Source organism: Saccoglossus kowalevskii, chromosome 15 (genome assembly GCF_978046115.1).
Source record: "Saccoglossus kowalevskii chromosome 15, keSacKowa6.1, whole genome shotgun sequence".
In the NCBI taxonomy this organism is placed as follows: Eukaryota; Metazoa; Hemichordata; class Enteropneusta; family Harrimaniidae; genus Saccoglossus; species Saccoglossus kowalevskii.
In genome coordinates, this window is record NC_140655.1 from 21,245,215 (window position 1) to 21,259,291 (window position 14,077).

The 14,077-nt window shown below is 34.7% G+C and overlaps 1 protein-coding gene across 2 annotated transcripts; it reads right to left on the reverse strand.

Moving 5' to 3' along the window:
- Window positions 1-3,169: 3,169 nt before the first annotated feature.
- Window positions 3,170-13,659, reverse strand: LOC100368482 (E3 ubiquitin-protein ligase parkin-like). 2 transcript variants are annotated; one of them, XM_006819158.3, is made up of 9 exons: window positions 13,404-13,659; window positions 10,244-10,468; window positions 9,716-9,799; window positions 9,117-9,232; window positions 7,457-7,593; window positions 6,172-6,233; window positions 5,249-5,386; window positions 4,585-4,789; window positions 3,170-3,545 (listed from the first exon to the last, which is right to left on the reverse strand). In XM_006819158.3, exons 1-9 carry the CDS (start codon window positions 13,635-13,637, stop codon window positions 3,436-3,438), a joined length of 1,311 nt encoding a protein of 436 aa, XP_006819221.1. In that variant the 5' UTR covers window positions 13,638-13,659; the 3' UTR covers window positions 3,170-3,435. The 2 variants fall into 2 exon arrangements, with proteins under 2 accessions (XP_006819221.1, XP_085364471.1); XM_085508345.1 differs by lacking the exon at window positions 3,170-3,545 and having other exon boundaries at window positions 4,657-4,775.
- Between the last annotated feature and the right edge of the window lie 418 nt (window positions 13,660-14,077).

The following is a 14,077-nucleotide window of genomic DNA, read 5'->3' on the forward strand; positions in this document are numbered from 1 at the left end:
GTTTTAAAAGCAAATATTTATATTTCGACTGGCCAGAACAAATTCTCTTAAAGTCTGAAATTCAGTCTGAAAACATCAATCAACAAATATATTCCCGTATTACAATTGTCACAGTTTACAACACATCGATTTGTAATCTCTGAAAATGTATCTACAATTCACTGTGCTTCTTTCAGTTACATGTATGGGCGAAGTCCTTAATTAAACTGTGATAAGTAGTTTGTGGAGGTTATTTAAAATGTTGAACTATTTCTTAATATGATCTTCGTATATCATGTTTGTGCGTGTATTAGGTTAATGGTGTTATTTCCAGCAACAAATACATGAACCTCAGCTCTAACCTTGTGATATTCACTACGGACATTGAGGTCAGGGTGAAGGTGATGCAAAGTTTGGAAGTAGTATGGGACGGTGACAGGAATCTCCATGTTTCGATTTCGTCCAAGATGTCTGGAAAAGTGTGTGGTTTATTAGGGGACGATGACAATGATGACACTGATGATTTTATTAAACCTGATGGCACAATGGCTCAAACTATTGAAGAATTTGGAAACAGTTGGCTGGTGCCTGGAAGGTACGTAAACTTCTAGACTGAAAACAATATTACAGAGAACTTAATTTATATCTTCAACAAGTTCCACATCCGCGAGAAACGTGTTATCACGATCAATGCATTCAATATCACTGTTCGATTCATAGCAAAGTCCATCGATACAAAGATCCCTTTAACACGCGTACATTTAATCCTATATAGAATGTGTGTTCTCAAATGCTAATCTGGTAACGTTATTTGTATTCACAGTTGTAATGAATAAAGAGAAGACACAGGATTTGTATAACGGCTGATAATCACTACAATAGTTGCATGTGTGCATGCTTCATCCCTTTAACCTGTTAAGATTCAAGAAATATATACCCCATGCACAAAGACATATGGATATTTAATGTATTGAACACGTGTTTTATTAAAAACTACGGATGATAGTTAACACTGATGTTCATAGCAGTTATGGCTGCATGCTGAATAATTGGGGCTCGAGGGTACATGTGATAACATTTTCGAGTTTGTCAGCAACTGGCTTGCTATTACCAAATGTTTATGATATATTATATTGTTTCTCATTTCAGTGGGATTGGCACGTTAACAGAAATATAGGTTTGGCATACGGATAATTATATGCATATATATGTACAATTACTGTAACAATAAATAAATGGGGAATACAAGTAACAAAACACTTCGTGTATAATCGTGTTTTCATGTATAACCCCAAAACACAAGTGTAATGCAATTAACATAGATATGAATGAAATGTATTGAAGTAAAACTTGTGTTAAAAGTAATGAAAATATGAAATGTATGCCAGAAATCAGATAAATATCCATGTGGGTGAATTACGTCTGTATTGTTGGGGATGTTGGGAAGATTGCCGAGAAAGTCAAAAAAGGTTCGTTTGCAAGTCGGAAACATTGTGTGGGCCGGCGTGAATACTTCTCGCAAAATCTTTAAATTGGTTGCAAGTCGTAAAAACTAAGTTAGTTTGAAAGTCATGAATATTGCTTGGAAAGACTTGTAATTTCGGTGGAAATGTATAACAGATGATCTGACTGTTTATAAAACTGGGTATTCATACATGTTTTTGGGTGTCTCAACATTTTCGTGAAAGGTTGGAATTCATGTCACTAAATGCTTCTAGATAGTCATAAATGTTTGCTGGAACATCGCAAAAAATACCTGAAAATCAGTTGGCTGAAAAGTTTTAAAATGTGGGTAGAAATGTGTAAATGTTAGATCAAAGGTAGAAAGAGTTGCCTGAAATTGTTATTAAATAAAATTAAAAACATCACCGACAATCTTAAAACTTAGAAAAGTCGGAAGAGCAAAGTCGTAAGGTTGTAAACGTTCGGTGGAGGTCATATTTTTCCAATGAAATTTGGGGGCCTAAAATGGCAATTGTAAACTCGTGTTGACTGAAAATCGAAAAAATCGTAAAGCTGCGCGGGGTGTAGAAAAACTACGAAATAGCCGGTAATCGTAAAGGTTGTCTAGATGGTCTCAGCAGTCAGGTAACAATTTGTAGAAGTTGCATGGGAAAGTCGAAAAAAGATGCAAGAAAAAGCAAAAAGTTCGAAGTCGGACAAGTTGAAAATAAAATAAAAAACGTTTTGTTTGAAAGTCATAATTGTTGTCTGGAGAGTCGTTAAAATTTGGGTGCAAAGTGGAAACAAATTCCTGGGAATGGGTGATTTTCCGTACAATTGCGAGATCTCGCGAGATGCATGAAAGACGCGCGTCGAACGTCTGCCGCAAAAATCGAACGATTTGATTTTGAACTAGAATTTCTTTATTTCGTAGCTTACATTGACCGGCCGATCTTCAACAGAGAAATATTGCTTCCGAATACCCTTACTTAATCGAAATTGCCTATCAAATGTGGACAGCACATTATTAAGCATGGAAATGTCCCCGAAATACTTTCGCGTTTGTCGAATCCCACGCGATGTTTGACGCGTCTACGACGTTATGACCTTTGTTTGTCCTGTTTTACGTTCGATTTCACGCATAATGCGTGATTCTCGCAGTGAACGGAAAATGGTCTATTTGGAAAGTCGAACTGGTCGATTGTAGACTGGAATGTAGTTGTGAGGAATGATGTTAAAGTGGGGGTCAAAAGTTAATTAATTGGAAAGTCGTTCAAATGGCAGAGAAAATCGAAAAAGTTGGACGGAAAGTAGGAAATGTTGCTGGAAACTCGTAAATGTTGACTACAAAGTCGTTAAAATGTGGTGGAAATTTCATTGGAAATTCAGTTGATTTGAAAGTTGTAACTATCGACTGAAAAGACAAACGTCTTGGTTACAAAGCCGAAAAAATAGATGAATGAATAGACATATAAACTAGGCAGCAAGGTTTTGGTCTAAAAGACTTGTAGTCGAAAAACGTTATATACATGTAAGCTATACAAGTCGAGCAATTGTTGTAAAATATGTCCGAAGAGATCAGCAGTTGGTTGCCTTTTTCAATAGATTTTAGACAATGGAAGATGTAAGAAATGGAGTTTGAAACTTAAAAGGTAAAATGAGTTGTAGTAAAAAAGTTCAAGATCACATTTTAATCTCACATGCGTTTTTTTTTTCATTACAGGCAATAAAACACAGATTACCAAAATTAGTTGAACATTTCAACATTTTATTTTTTATCAAAATAAGTATGCAAAAATTATAATTTACTACAATTATTTATTACCGAGTGTAATCTAGAAAAATTTCAGTAATTTCTTTAATTCTAAGTCAAGGCTAGTGCTCAAACAAGCAAGGTGTTGATATTACGTCCCAGAGTACATTGATGTCTTCACACTAGCCTGTATGCATGATGGTTTTAACCATCGTTCACAAAGGTTATAAAATAACTTTCATCATTAAAAGCTCATCTATTTATCCAAACCAGTGATCAGCAGTACAGTTAAGATTCCATTCTTTCTGACAAATCCAGCACCATTCAAAATTGCAGTTGGGACGTGGACATGCCATATGCATACAACCACCTGATGTATGGTTAAACAGAACAAGAATGAAATCCATTAAAATGAGATTTATGCTTATGAATGGTGGATATTTAGAAGGAAAGACAACCTCTAATAAACATATTTATACAATTGAACAAAACCAATAATACGTTGAATATTTTACCAATTCTACTTACCAGTATTCGTTTTGCAGCTTTTGTTATCTTAAATATATCAGAATTGTAAACACTATGAATACGTCCAAGGACGTTTATTTCTGTATTCATTTGCATGTTGGAATATCTTTCCCTGAATACAATTTACCAACAATTTATAGCCACCACTAAGCACATTTGCTGATATCAATATATTTACGATTTTACCACATTGGTGACATTTTACTAACTTCGACAGAAGTAATTCTATCAGCAATTTTTTTACTCATTTTATTTTTATTTTTATATTTTGAGAACTGTTTTATTGATGAAACCAATCCTGTGCATAATCTAAATGAAGTTAGGAATGTCAGTATTAATTATTAGTATATAGCAAAAATTAATATTCACCAAATTCTAAACAGTTATTCGAAAAAAGAAGTATTGTCATCAAATGAGCTATGTTTTGGTATCTTTGGAAATGACATGACAATTTTCTGTTGAGTGCATCGACCAATTGCCCATTGTTGATGGATATCCAATAAGCCATATCAAATAGAACAGGCATGATAGGACAAATCCAAATAATCAGCTCAATATGTAAAATAGGACTAAAAAAATAATGGTGCAAAATTATTTTAACTATATTGAATATAGCATCTTGGTCTGTCAAGGAAGCTGAAAATTGGTACATGCACAATCTCTATGTCGACCAATAGCAGGAAAGTTTTTATAATTAGTAAAAATTACCAGCTCAAATTCAAATGTTGCTTCACATGAATGTGATGATACTACTCATTTGATTGACATTAAAATCATTATTAATATAACCAATTAAATGGCAATGTTCATTTTATAAATACATTGTAAGGATATTCTACATTGGAAAAATGCGATGAAAGTTATTGTACACTAACACTTACTATTCCTTTCAACAGGGACTTTACACTTAGGGCATGGTTTGGTGGTTTTTCTTATCGTTTCCCTTGCTTCCCTTTCCCATCTTGCTCTCTCAGCCTGAACAGGATCAATGAGGTCTCCAGCTGTGGCACCCCCTGATGGATTTTCCAATTGCTGATAACACTCCCCTGAATGGTATTCTAGTAAACAATGTCTACAGAATAAAAACTGTTAAGAGTAAATAATAATTAAATGATAATCAAAGGAAAGTAGATGTTATGAAATAAACTTAATTATGCAATTATGCCATATTTACCGGTACTCTAATAGAAGCTTGTGAACTCATTTTTATATTCATTATTTTAAGGAATCAACAAGAAATCTAAAATATAACTTTTTACCAAAAAATACAAAAATACTCATCAAAGATATCATCACAAAATGAACAAATCTTTGAGAGGTCTACCCAAGGTACATATACGTCGAGTATCAAAGCAATCAGGCTTGTAGTTTTCAAGAAGAAGCCAAAAAGTAAAACATTGACACAGACGATGGTGGACAATCACTTGTATGATAAGCTCCGCTCGACAAAACCGACAGCGGAGCTAAAAACAAATCTTGAATTTATGAAAAATACCCATCAGTGTTCTAGTAGAGACATTAGATTAAATGTATGTAAACGAATACCTTGCATGTTTTACAATGTATTTTCCTTATTTGCATATCAGGTATGGACAATCCTTCACCACATCCAGCATTAGGACACAAGACATCACCACTTTGCAATAAGCATTCCTCTGTGGCAAACCTGTGATATTTTTCATACTATGGAGATAAGCATAGACCAAAGACTTGGGAATTGAGTTATTGACGAAAAATAAACACTGACAAACACTCACAGACAACCAAACTGAAAGTTGATACGAAAGAATCAACTGGGTTTAACAGAGCAAAAAATGTTACCATGGTAACAACCATTAAGTATTTGCTCATTTGTATAGTTGTCCGAGAGTTATAAAGAGTTTAGGCATTTATAAAATCCCAAATATACAATGTGTAATCATTATATTTGTATATGTATCTCTGCCACCATGAGATCTTATGCTTGTAGTGAATTGCCATGGTGATGTCAGATTTTTAAACCCGACGAAAGCATACAGGATGTTTGCAGAATCTGGCTGTTCTCAGAATGTGGGAATCTATTTTTTTTAAGTTCCATAGCATAAATGGGTGGCAGTAAGATAAGATAGCTGTCCACAAAGTGTTTATATTATTATTTGTTGTAATTATTTCTTTGTAAATTATAACTATTTCACCATAACACGACAAAAACATGACACAAGAATATGCTTAAAGCGATGAAGTCGTCACCTGCGCATGCCTCAGATTGCCGAAGCATGTCATTGTTTACAAACAAGTGTCTACCCATGAGCCTTTACATTTTTAGCGTGAGTTGCTATCATCGCTTAGAACTGAATTCCCGCATATGCGCAGGTGACGACCCTCTCGCTTTAATAAATGCACTACAAAATGGCAGTGTGTGGTGGCAGAGAAACTTTCAGTGTTATAACTGTACGAAGCGTTGGGAAGAAGAATGAGTCTGTACATACCTGTTGTTGTCCCATTAACCTGAAATGATGAATTTCTTGGATAAAAGAGTTTTCACATCCAGCTGAAAACAAAAGCAAAATAAACTTAATATTGTTATGTTCAAAATAATATGTCAAGGAACAGTGACTAACAGGCAATACGGGATTTAAAATATTGCTTTCACACACACTTCATTGCGTATACTTTTTTTCAGCATGTTGGAAAATGTTGAGTCAATACAATTGCTGAATATGTATAGATTTAATTAGTTTAAAAAAATAATAAAAACAAGCCATGCATGGCACAGTCCCTGTTAGTTATCAAATTTAAGATATATAGTTTTGTTTGTAGTAATATAGTTAGAACATAGACATGTCAGAAGTATGGATCCAGAAGATGATACTTGATTACCGGGGGGTATGATGAATTTCTAACATTAAAATGATTGACATCTTGTATCTGATCGTCAGACGAGTACTTGTCTATATTGAGAAATATTGCTCTGGAACAGCATTAATTAAAACAAAATGGCCACCAGTCGATCATTTTGAATATGTATAACATAATGTATAATGAATTTATAAAATTTGAACGTAATCAGTAAAATCATGGCAGAGATATGGCACTAGAACTGCATTCATTAAAACAAAATGGCCACCCGTCGGTCATTTTCAATCCAATCTGAAAAATAAAATGAGGTGCATCAAGGTCCCATAATGTCCAATGTATGTACCAAGTTTAAACAAAATCCATCCATAAATGCTTGATTTTGATGATTTTTTAGCACAAAAATGGCCGTCACCCGGCCATCTTGAATCAGATCGTGAAACAAATTGATGTGCAAATGTATAATATTATGTATGATGCATGTGTGCAGTTGGATTGTGATTGGTCCAGGTATGTCTAAGATACAGGTCTGCATGCACGCATGGATGCATGGACAGGGGGACTAATTAAAATTTGTGTTCACTATGTCAAACAAAACATACTGAAATAGTTAATAAGTATGCAAATTAGCTCATTAACAATCACATATTATTGTAAAATCTTAATTGGAAGCTGCAACTTTTATTAAAATGGTACAATGCAACAAATGGGATGCATCACATATAGGAGCATGTAAACATATGAGAAATGTTGAAATTTTTTGTTCTCAATTGTTCAAAAAGAACGGGTGCAGATTCCATTATCTGGATTTAATCAGATGTAATATTGCTTGATTTAAGCATCTCACACACTATATTTTCAAATCAATATATTTGAGTATATCAGCATAGACCAGAATATAACATTATATGATCTTACCGACACATCCAATTGTGTACCCATACTGTGGTGTCTGTATAAACTGTCGCTCGTTAAGTTTTGTTGAAGAATAACTGGTAAAACATGGTATGCATATTGCATGGCTTTGTTGGCATGGAAATATCAACACTGGATCACTACAAAAAATATAATAGAACTTATATAAGCCTTGCCTGTATTAAGACATTCTTTGATGCTTTATAGGTTGTTTCAAAAATGATTCAGATATTTAATATGCAAATCAGCTAATTAACTTATGCAGTTTAATTACAAAATAACGTTAGACATTCAACAATATATCATATAATGTTTAGCCCATTTGAGCAATTAAACTGTTACTAGGATATTAACATTCTGAAAGTAGTTAATTATTACACAAATTACCTAATTTATATGCACACATTTGTACCAAAATATTACCAGATCTAGAATTGACAAGTCATTGAAAATGACACAGTCCCCGTTAAATTTTTGAAAGTTCTCTTTGTGCCTGTCATATTAAAGCGGAGGGGTTGTTGTTGTGCATATGTCCCACATAAGGTACTAGGCACATGCAAAGAATGAACGGAATCGGTCCACAGGATTCTGAAATATAACTCTGGACAGACTGACGCACGGACGAACGGACACGCGGATGGACGGACGGACAGACTCAGGAACTCACAGACGGCCGGGGACATGTATCCTAACATGTATGATCTATGTACTAAATTTGAATGAAAACTGAGCATGTCCAAAATACAACATTTTCAAAAAACAAGATGGCTGCCAGTCGGCCATCTTTGATCCAATTGTGAAATAAATCGTCATGGACAAGTATCCTAACATGTATAATCTATGCACCAAGTTTGAATGAAAACTGACAAAGCATGTCCAAAATACAACATTTTCAAAAAACAAGATGACTGCCAGTCGGCCATTTTGAATCGAATTGCTAAACCACTGCATGTGCATATGTCCCACATAAAGTACTAGGCACAAGCAAAGAATGAACGGAATCGGTCCAAGGGATTCTGAGATATGACTCCAGCCGGACGCATGGACGCACGGACGAACGGACGGAGACCGAATTATAAGTCCCTGTTTTCGGACTTCGTATCCGAGTATCAAATTGAATCCCAATTTACCTGGTAATTGATGAGATATTGGTGAAACAAGATTTGACACACACACATCAATACAGACACACATAAGTAGGACATTAGCCACCATGTGTGCTCCATAAATGGGAGCCAAAAAAATTGACAATGACATTTTACAGAAGATAAATATCTGACAAAATGTTGTATATGGATTTATAACACAAGAGTGACAAATCTAACTTCAGAATTTCAGATTTTGTTTTCTTAAATTCCTTGATATATATATTATATATTAACTGTATTTACTATTAATGGATTTCATGTTGCAATTTACACGGTAGGTTTTAATTTCACAGGTATATGAAGTAAACAATACATTCTTTTGTTAAATTTGCATCTTTAGCAATCTTTGATTTACTGTACTGTATATCTACAGCTAACAGCGGAATAACAAACAATAACCCATGCTAATAATTGTACAGCACTTTCAGATTTACATCATTACAATTTTCAAAGAACTTCAGGAAATACTAAGCACTGTACTGACAAAGAGAGACAGAAAAGAGAATATATAGTACCTTGTATCTGTACAAGTTATACAGGAAACATGTTGTGTATTCGTCTTAATTAAGTACAAAACCGCAGCTCGTTCCATTAGCGATGTCTTGTGAGAGGCACATTTGAAATAAAACTCCTGTAAATGAACAGACATAATAATCAGTCATCAGGTAGCACAATCTAGCCTTGTTATTGTTAATATATGGGATTGTTGCACTTGTATGTAATCTTGCAATAAAGACTACCGGCAATTAAATAAATAAATAATAAATCTGAGACAATCTGTGGTGATATCACTATTTTATGAAATGCTATATTTATTAGAAAAATGGTTAGTTAGCAGGGATGAAAGCACACAGCTTGGTCAGATTATTTCATGGTTTGAACCCACAAAGCATGGATCAAACATTTAAACATTGAAGAAAAAGATTTCTGATGCAAATAAAAATTGCTCCAGCATATATTATGACTTACATAAAACAAATTTAATGTGTAAAAACATCTTTGAAAGAAAATTGGTAGTTTGAATACTAGTAGACCCACAAGTAGAGATTGGTTCTGAGATATCTCCTCTAAAAATTAAATGACATCCCATTTTTCGTAACACATTTTTACTCACGGCTGTATTTCCATGACAACCATCTGACTGGCATGTACCATGAATTCTCATTGGTCGGAGCACATCATCCCAGCAGGTCGGGTCCTAGAAATATATTCAGAGTTTTACTATTTTGCAGTAACAATCAAAACACAAGATTTAAAAAAAGTGTATTTTAGTTTTTCATATATTACCATACATAACAAAACTATAATATCTAAAATAAACTGAAATAAAATGCATATAAACTGACATAACATGCCCACCTGCATGTTACTGCGAGTTCAAAATATCACTCAATGTTAAACACTGAGGGCGCTGTCTCCCATTATGATGTCATGCACATGCTTTAGATAGTAATTTTTGTAAAATTGGTATGTTTTGAATACGTGTTTTAGCAGTTAGTTTAATCATTTTAATTCCTTCTGAGGAATTTTAAGTGTTTCAATAAACTATTTACTATTTGCAACCCAGTCTTGCTACTTCCGGGGAAAATGGTCTATGCATTAAGCTTTACTTTCACTTCAGCTTCACCAGCTTCATTCTTACCTGTTCAACAATGAATGTCGCAGCCTGGCATTGCTGACAACAGACACGTAACTTTCCAAGTCTGACATCGGCACACATTTTGCAGAAGACATAAAAATGCGGTCTGTGATCTGAAATAGAGGATTCTAGACTGGTGTAACTTTTTCTTGATGGCTTTTCTATCCCTTTGTCATTTTTAACAGTAATAATTGCATGTATGATGCTATGTTGCCGGAGATTGCATTCCTGTAATGATACAAGAATATATATAGATTACTAGATGGGACTGCAAGTTCCTCAAATTTTAGCCAGGTATATGTGGCTACCATGAAAATAGGGCAAAGTATGCACAAACGCAGTACCAAGATCGTATTGACCGATGTACTGATTGAGAGCATACATGGAGGGTATAAATTAGGGTATTTAGCGAGAGAAAATACCCAAGCATAAGTAAGGTTATTTATCTGCCCCAAATATGCAAATTTTACACAGAGAAGTATCATATTTGGTACAAAATATCTGAATGTACTGTTAGTGACCTCATTATATCATGCTTACATGAAAAATGTGCTACAAAATCGATGTTTTTATCACGTTGCTATGTAAATTTCCAATTTTCCCAACGTGTTTTCTTGAATTATACTACAAATGTACTATTTTAAGAGGTGATGTCTCAAGTTTGATTTGAATGCTATGCTGCAATGATGCGCAAAATGCACAATAAATTACCATTTTTGGCAATAATAATTTGTGTTAGTACATGTACTTGTACTTGTTCCAGTGTTTCCCTGTTTTGATCAGTTAATCAACACTCGCAATCACTATGAACAGTGCTCACAGTTATGGATCTTGATTTAGTTAGACATTTAAGCTAGTTTATTAAGTTTCGGGGCGGGATCACAGTTGGAAATCAAAATCATCTAGCTTGGTGACAATTTCGGATAGAACTAATAGAAAATACGTCATCTTCAGATTTTGAAGTCTTATCAATCGCTATAAATTATCAACCAAGTTCAATTTTGGAGCAATTTTCAAGCGTGAGTGGCGCCCTCACCAGCCGAACGGCATCAGACCTTACTGTCAGAATAGTGTACGTCTCGTCTGCAAGATCAATACTTCGAATTTGCAAAGTTCACGCCTTTTTGCAATGAGTTCAATGAATATTCATTTTGGTGGTCATGGTAACACCATCAATCATGAAATTAAGGTACTTGATATGTGAATACCACTTAAAACTTGAGACAAAGCTGTGTTTGCATTGTCGGCAAAAATCATGAACTGTTTTCAACAACTTGAAGATGATAAACATTTGGTGGAAATTTTCTAGCACTCTATCACACATTATATAAACAAACAAATAAACTCTACTGTGAATGGTTTTCTTTGATGGCTGTCACTATCTGACGTTCCTGCAATTTGATTGGTACCGACAAAAAATCATCAGGGGAAGTGAAAAACTACATTGTTCTGTCAGGCGTGTGTTGGGTTTGGAGCACTGCAGAGGACACAACTCACGCAACTTGTTTGAAATTTAACTCAAATAAAATATTTGCTTGTTTGATTGTGTGTATTTTTATTCTCATTTTAATTGTTTGTTTCTATCCACATCTGTATTGCATTTTAGTCAAAATCACAATAGGGATACGCAATTATTATTATACAGCGTTGCATAGACTACCGGTAAGCTTATTTTGTATTTTTTATGATCGGCATGAGGCCGATTGGGTGGACAAACGTGAAGCTTTGGACAGCTTATCGACGAATATGAAACTGTCTAGAAATCATGAATGTTGTATCATAGAATTTACTCCGTTTTCATACACTTGTATACTACAAGCAGAGTAGGAAATCTAAACTACCGTGTAACCTGTGAGTAATTGCTCTTGCCGCCGTGATAATGAGATGCGTTCAGAACTATATACAACGTAAGTCATTGTTCTATGTGTAAATATATATATATAAACTCCGATGTTGTGTAATTTCTATCGTATATTATTTCGCCGTTAATAATTTCAAGCACTCCAATGTTATGTAATTTCTATCGTATATTATTTCGCCGTTAATAATTTCAAGAACTCCGATGTTATGTAATTTCTATCGTATATTATTTCGCCGTTAATAATTTCAAGAACTCCGATGTTATGTAATTTCGATCGTATATTATTTCGCCGTTAATAATTTCAAGAACTCCGATGTTGTGTAATTTCTATCGTATATTATTTCGCTGTTAATAATTTCAAGAACTCCGATGTTATGTAATTTCTATCGTATATTATTTCGCCGTTAATAATTTCAAGAACTCCGATGTTATGTAATTTGTATCGTATATTATTTCGCCGTTAATAATTTCAAGAATTCCGATGTTATGTAATTTCTATCGTATATTATTTCGCCGTTAATAATTTCAAGAACTTCAATGTCATGTAATTTCTATCGTATATTATTTCGCCGTTAATAATTTCAAGAACTCCGATGTTATGTAATTTCTATCGTATATTATTTCGCCCGTTAAGACACATACATTGAAAAAACATGTTACTAGTTTTTGAATGTATTACAGTCTGTCGTCGACCCCCACACCACACACTCCATCAGCGCCCCGATGGCGGACTTCTTGTCGGGTTTCAGTCAGTTTCACTTTTGATCGTGATTAATTCGATATAAATGCAGTTCTTTACCGGAAATCGCCAGTTCGTTTTCTTTGAGTTTAAAAATGACCTACAGTAGGGTCGGCATGGTTAGTCAGTCGCCGGTACGTTCGCCTCCCACTCATAGGCAGTTGTACCGGTTGCCGCTGATTAACTAAGCAGACCCTTATTTTGGGTAATTTTTTATTATCCAAGAAACGTCCCTAGCAACAAAGGGACAAAGCGAACCACACAAATGCTTAGAAATATGATCGTGGTGCAAGTTGGTTTGGTGCGAGTTGGCATTGGTGCGAGTTAGCATTGGTGCGAGTTGGTCTGGTGCGAGTTGGTTTTGGTGCGAGTTGGATCGAATAATCACAACTGTCCATAGCCGATTTGTTCAAAGGTGTCGGAACACAGGGATGTTACAATAGCAAATGCAAGTCGCACTGAAAGTCATAAGGACGCATGTAATGGTTGTATGCGATAAACAAGACGTAACTGGTGTGTTGACGATCTTATTTTAGGTCTTCTTAAAAGTATCCGAACTGTACCTGGATAGTAAATTCATCGTGAAGCTCACGACCAGACAGTACCAATCGGAGATTCGGCCACACTGCAGCGCCATCATGATCATCGCTGCGGTTTGGATCTGGAGCCGACGTCGTATCTTCTTTAACCTGTTTATTGATTTCTGTTTTCAATTTCCTTATCGTCCATGTGTCGCTGACATCAACATTCAAACAGTCGCCTGTACTGATTTGAATCTGTAGCGAAAATGTTGACATCTTTCGGTATTTCCGGCTTTGTAGAGTTCAAAGATCAAACACTGGGAATGATATTACCATAGGTGGCGCCTTTCCACGTCCATTACTGCTCGACGACTTTAATATGGGGATTTTATGTAAACTAAACTCATAATGGTTAACTATGCTTCATAATTATAGGTAATTTACGTTCAGAACTTGTGATATAGGGAAATATTGGATTTAACGAAGAATTGTAGGTTGTATGATTATATTGTTGGACTTTCCATTAATTTTGCAGGGAAGTTTGTTTTGATGATTGTTCTACTGTTTTCGACTGCAAGCTGTAGAAACCATATTTTATTTTCACTGTGTGCTACGACAAACGAATTGCAGATATTCTCTACAAAGGGTCTGTAAGGGAATGAATTATTCTTTAAAAAATGTTGTTTGTGTTAATATAAACTTTAAACTTGTCCATT

Bases quoted from the DNA above. Each gene is read 5' to 3' on its own strand.
- LOC100368482 (XM_006819158.3), bottom strand. From the start codon at position 13,637: ATGTCAACATTTTCGCTACAGATTCAAATCAGTACAGGCGACTGTTTG. The intron at 10,469-13,403 runs GTACAGTTCGGA...GTATCATTACAG, and splicing joins ACGATGAATTTACTATCCAG to GAATGCAATCTCCGGCAACA. The intron at 9,800-10,243 runs GTAAGAATGAAG...ATATATTTCTAG, and splicing joins CGACATTCATTGTTGAACAG to GACCCGACCTGCTGGGATGA.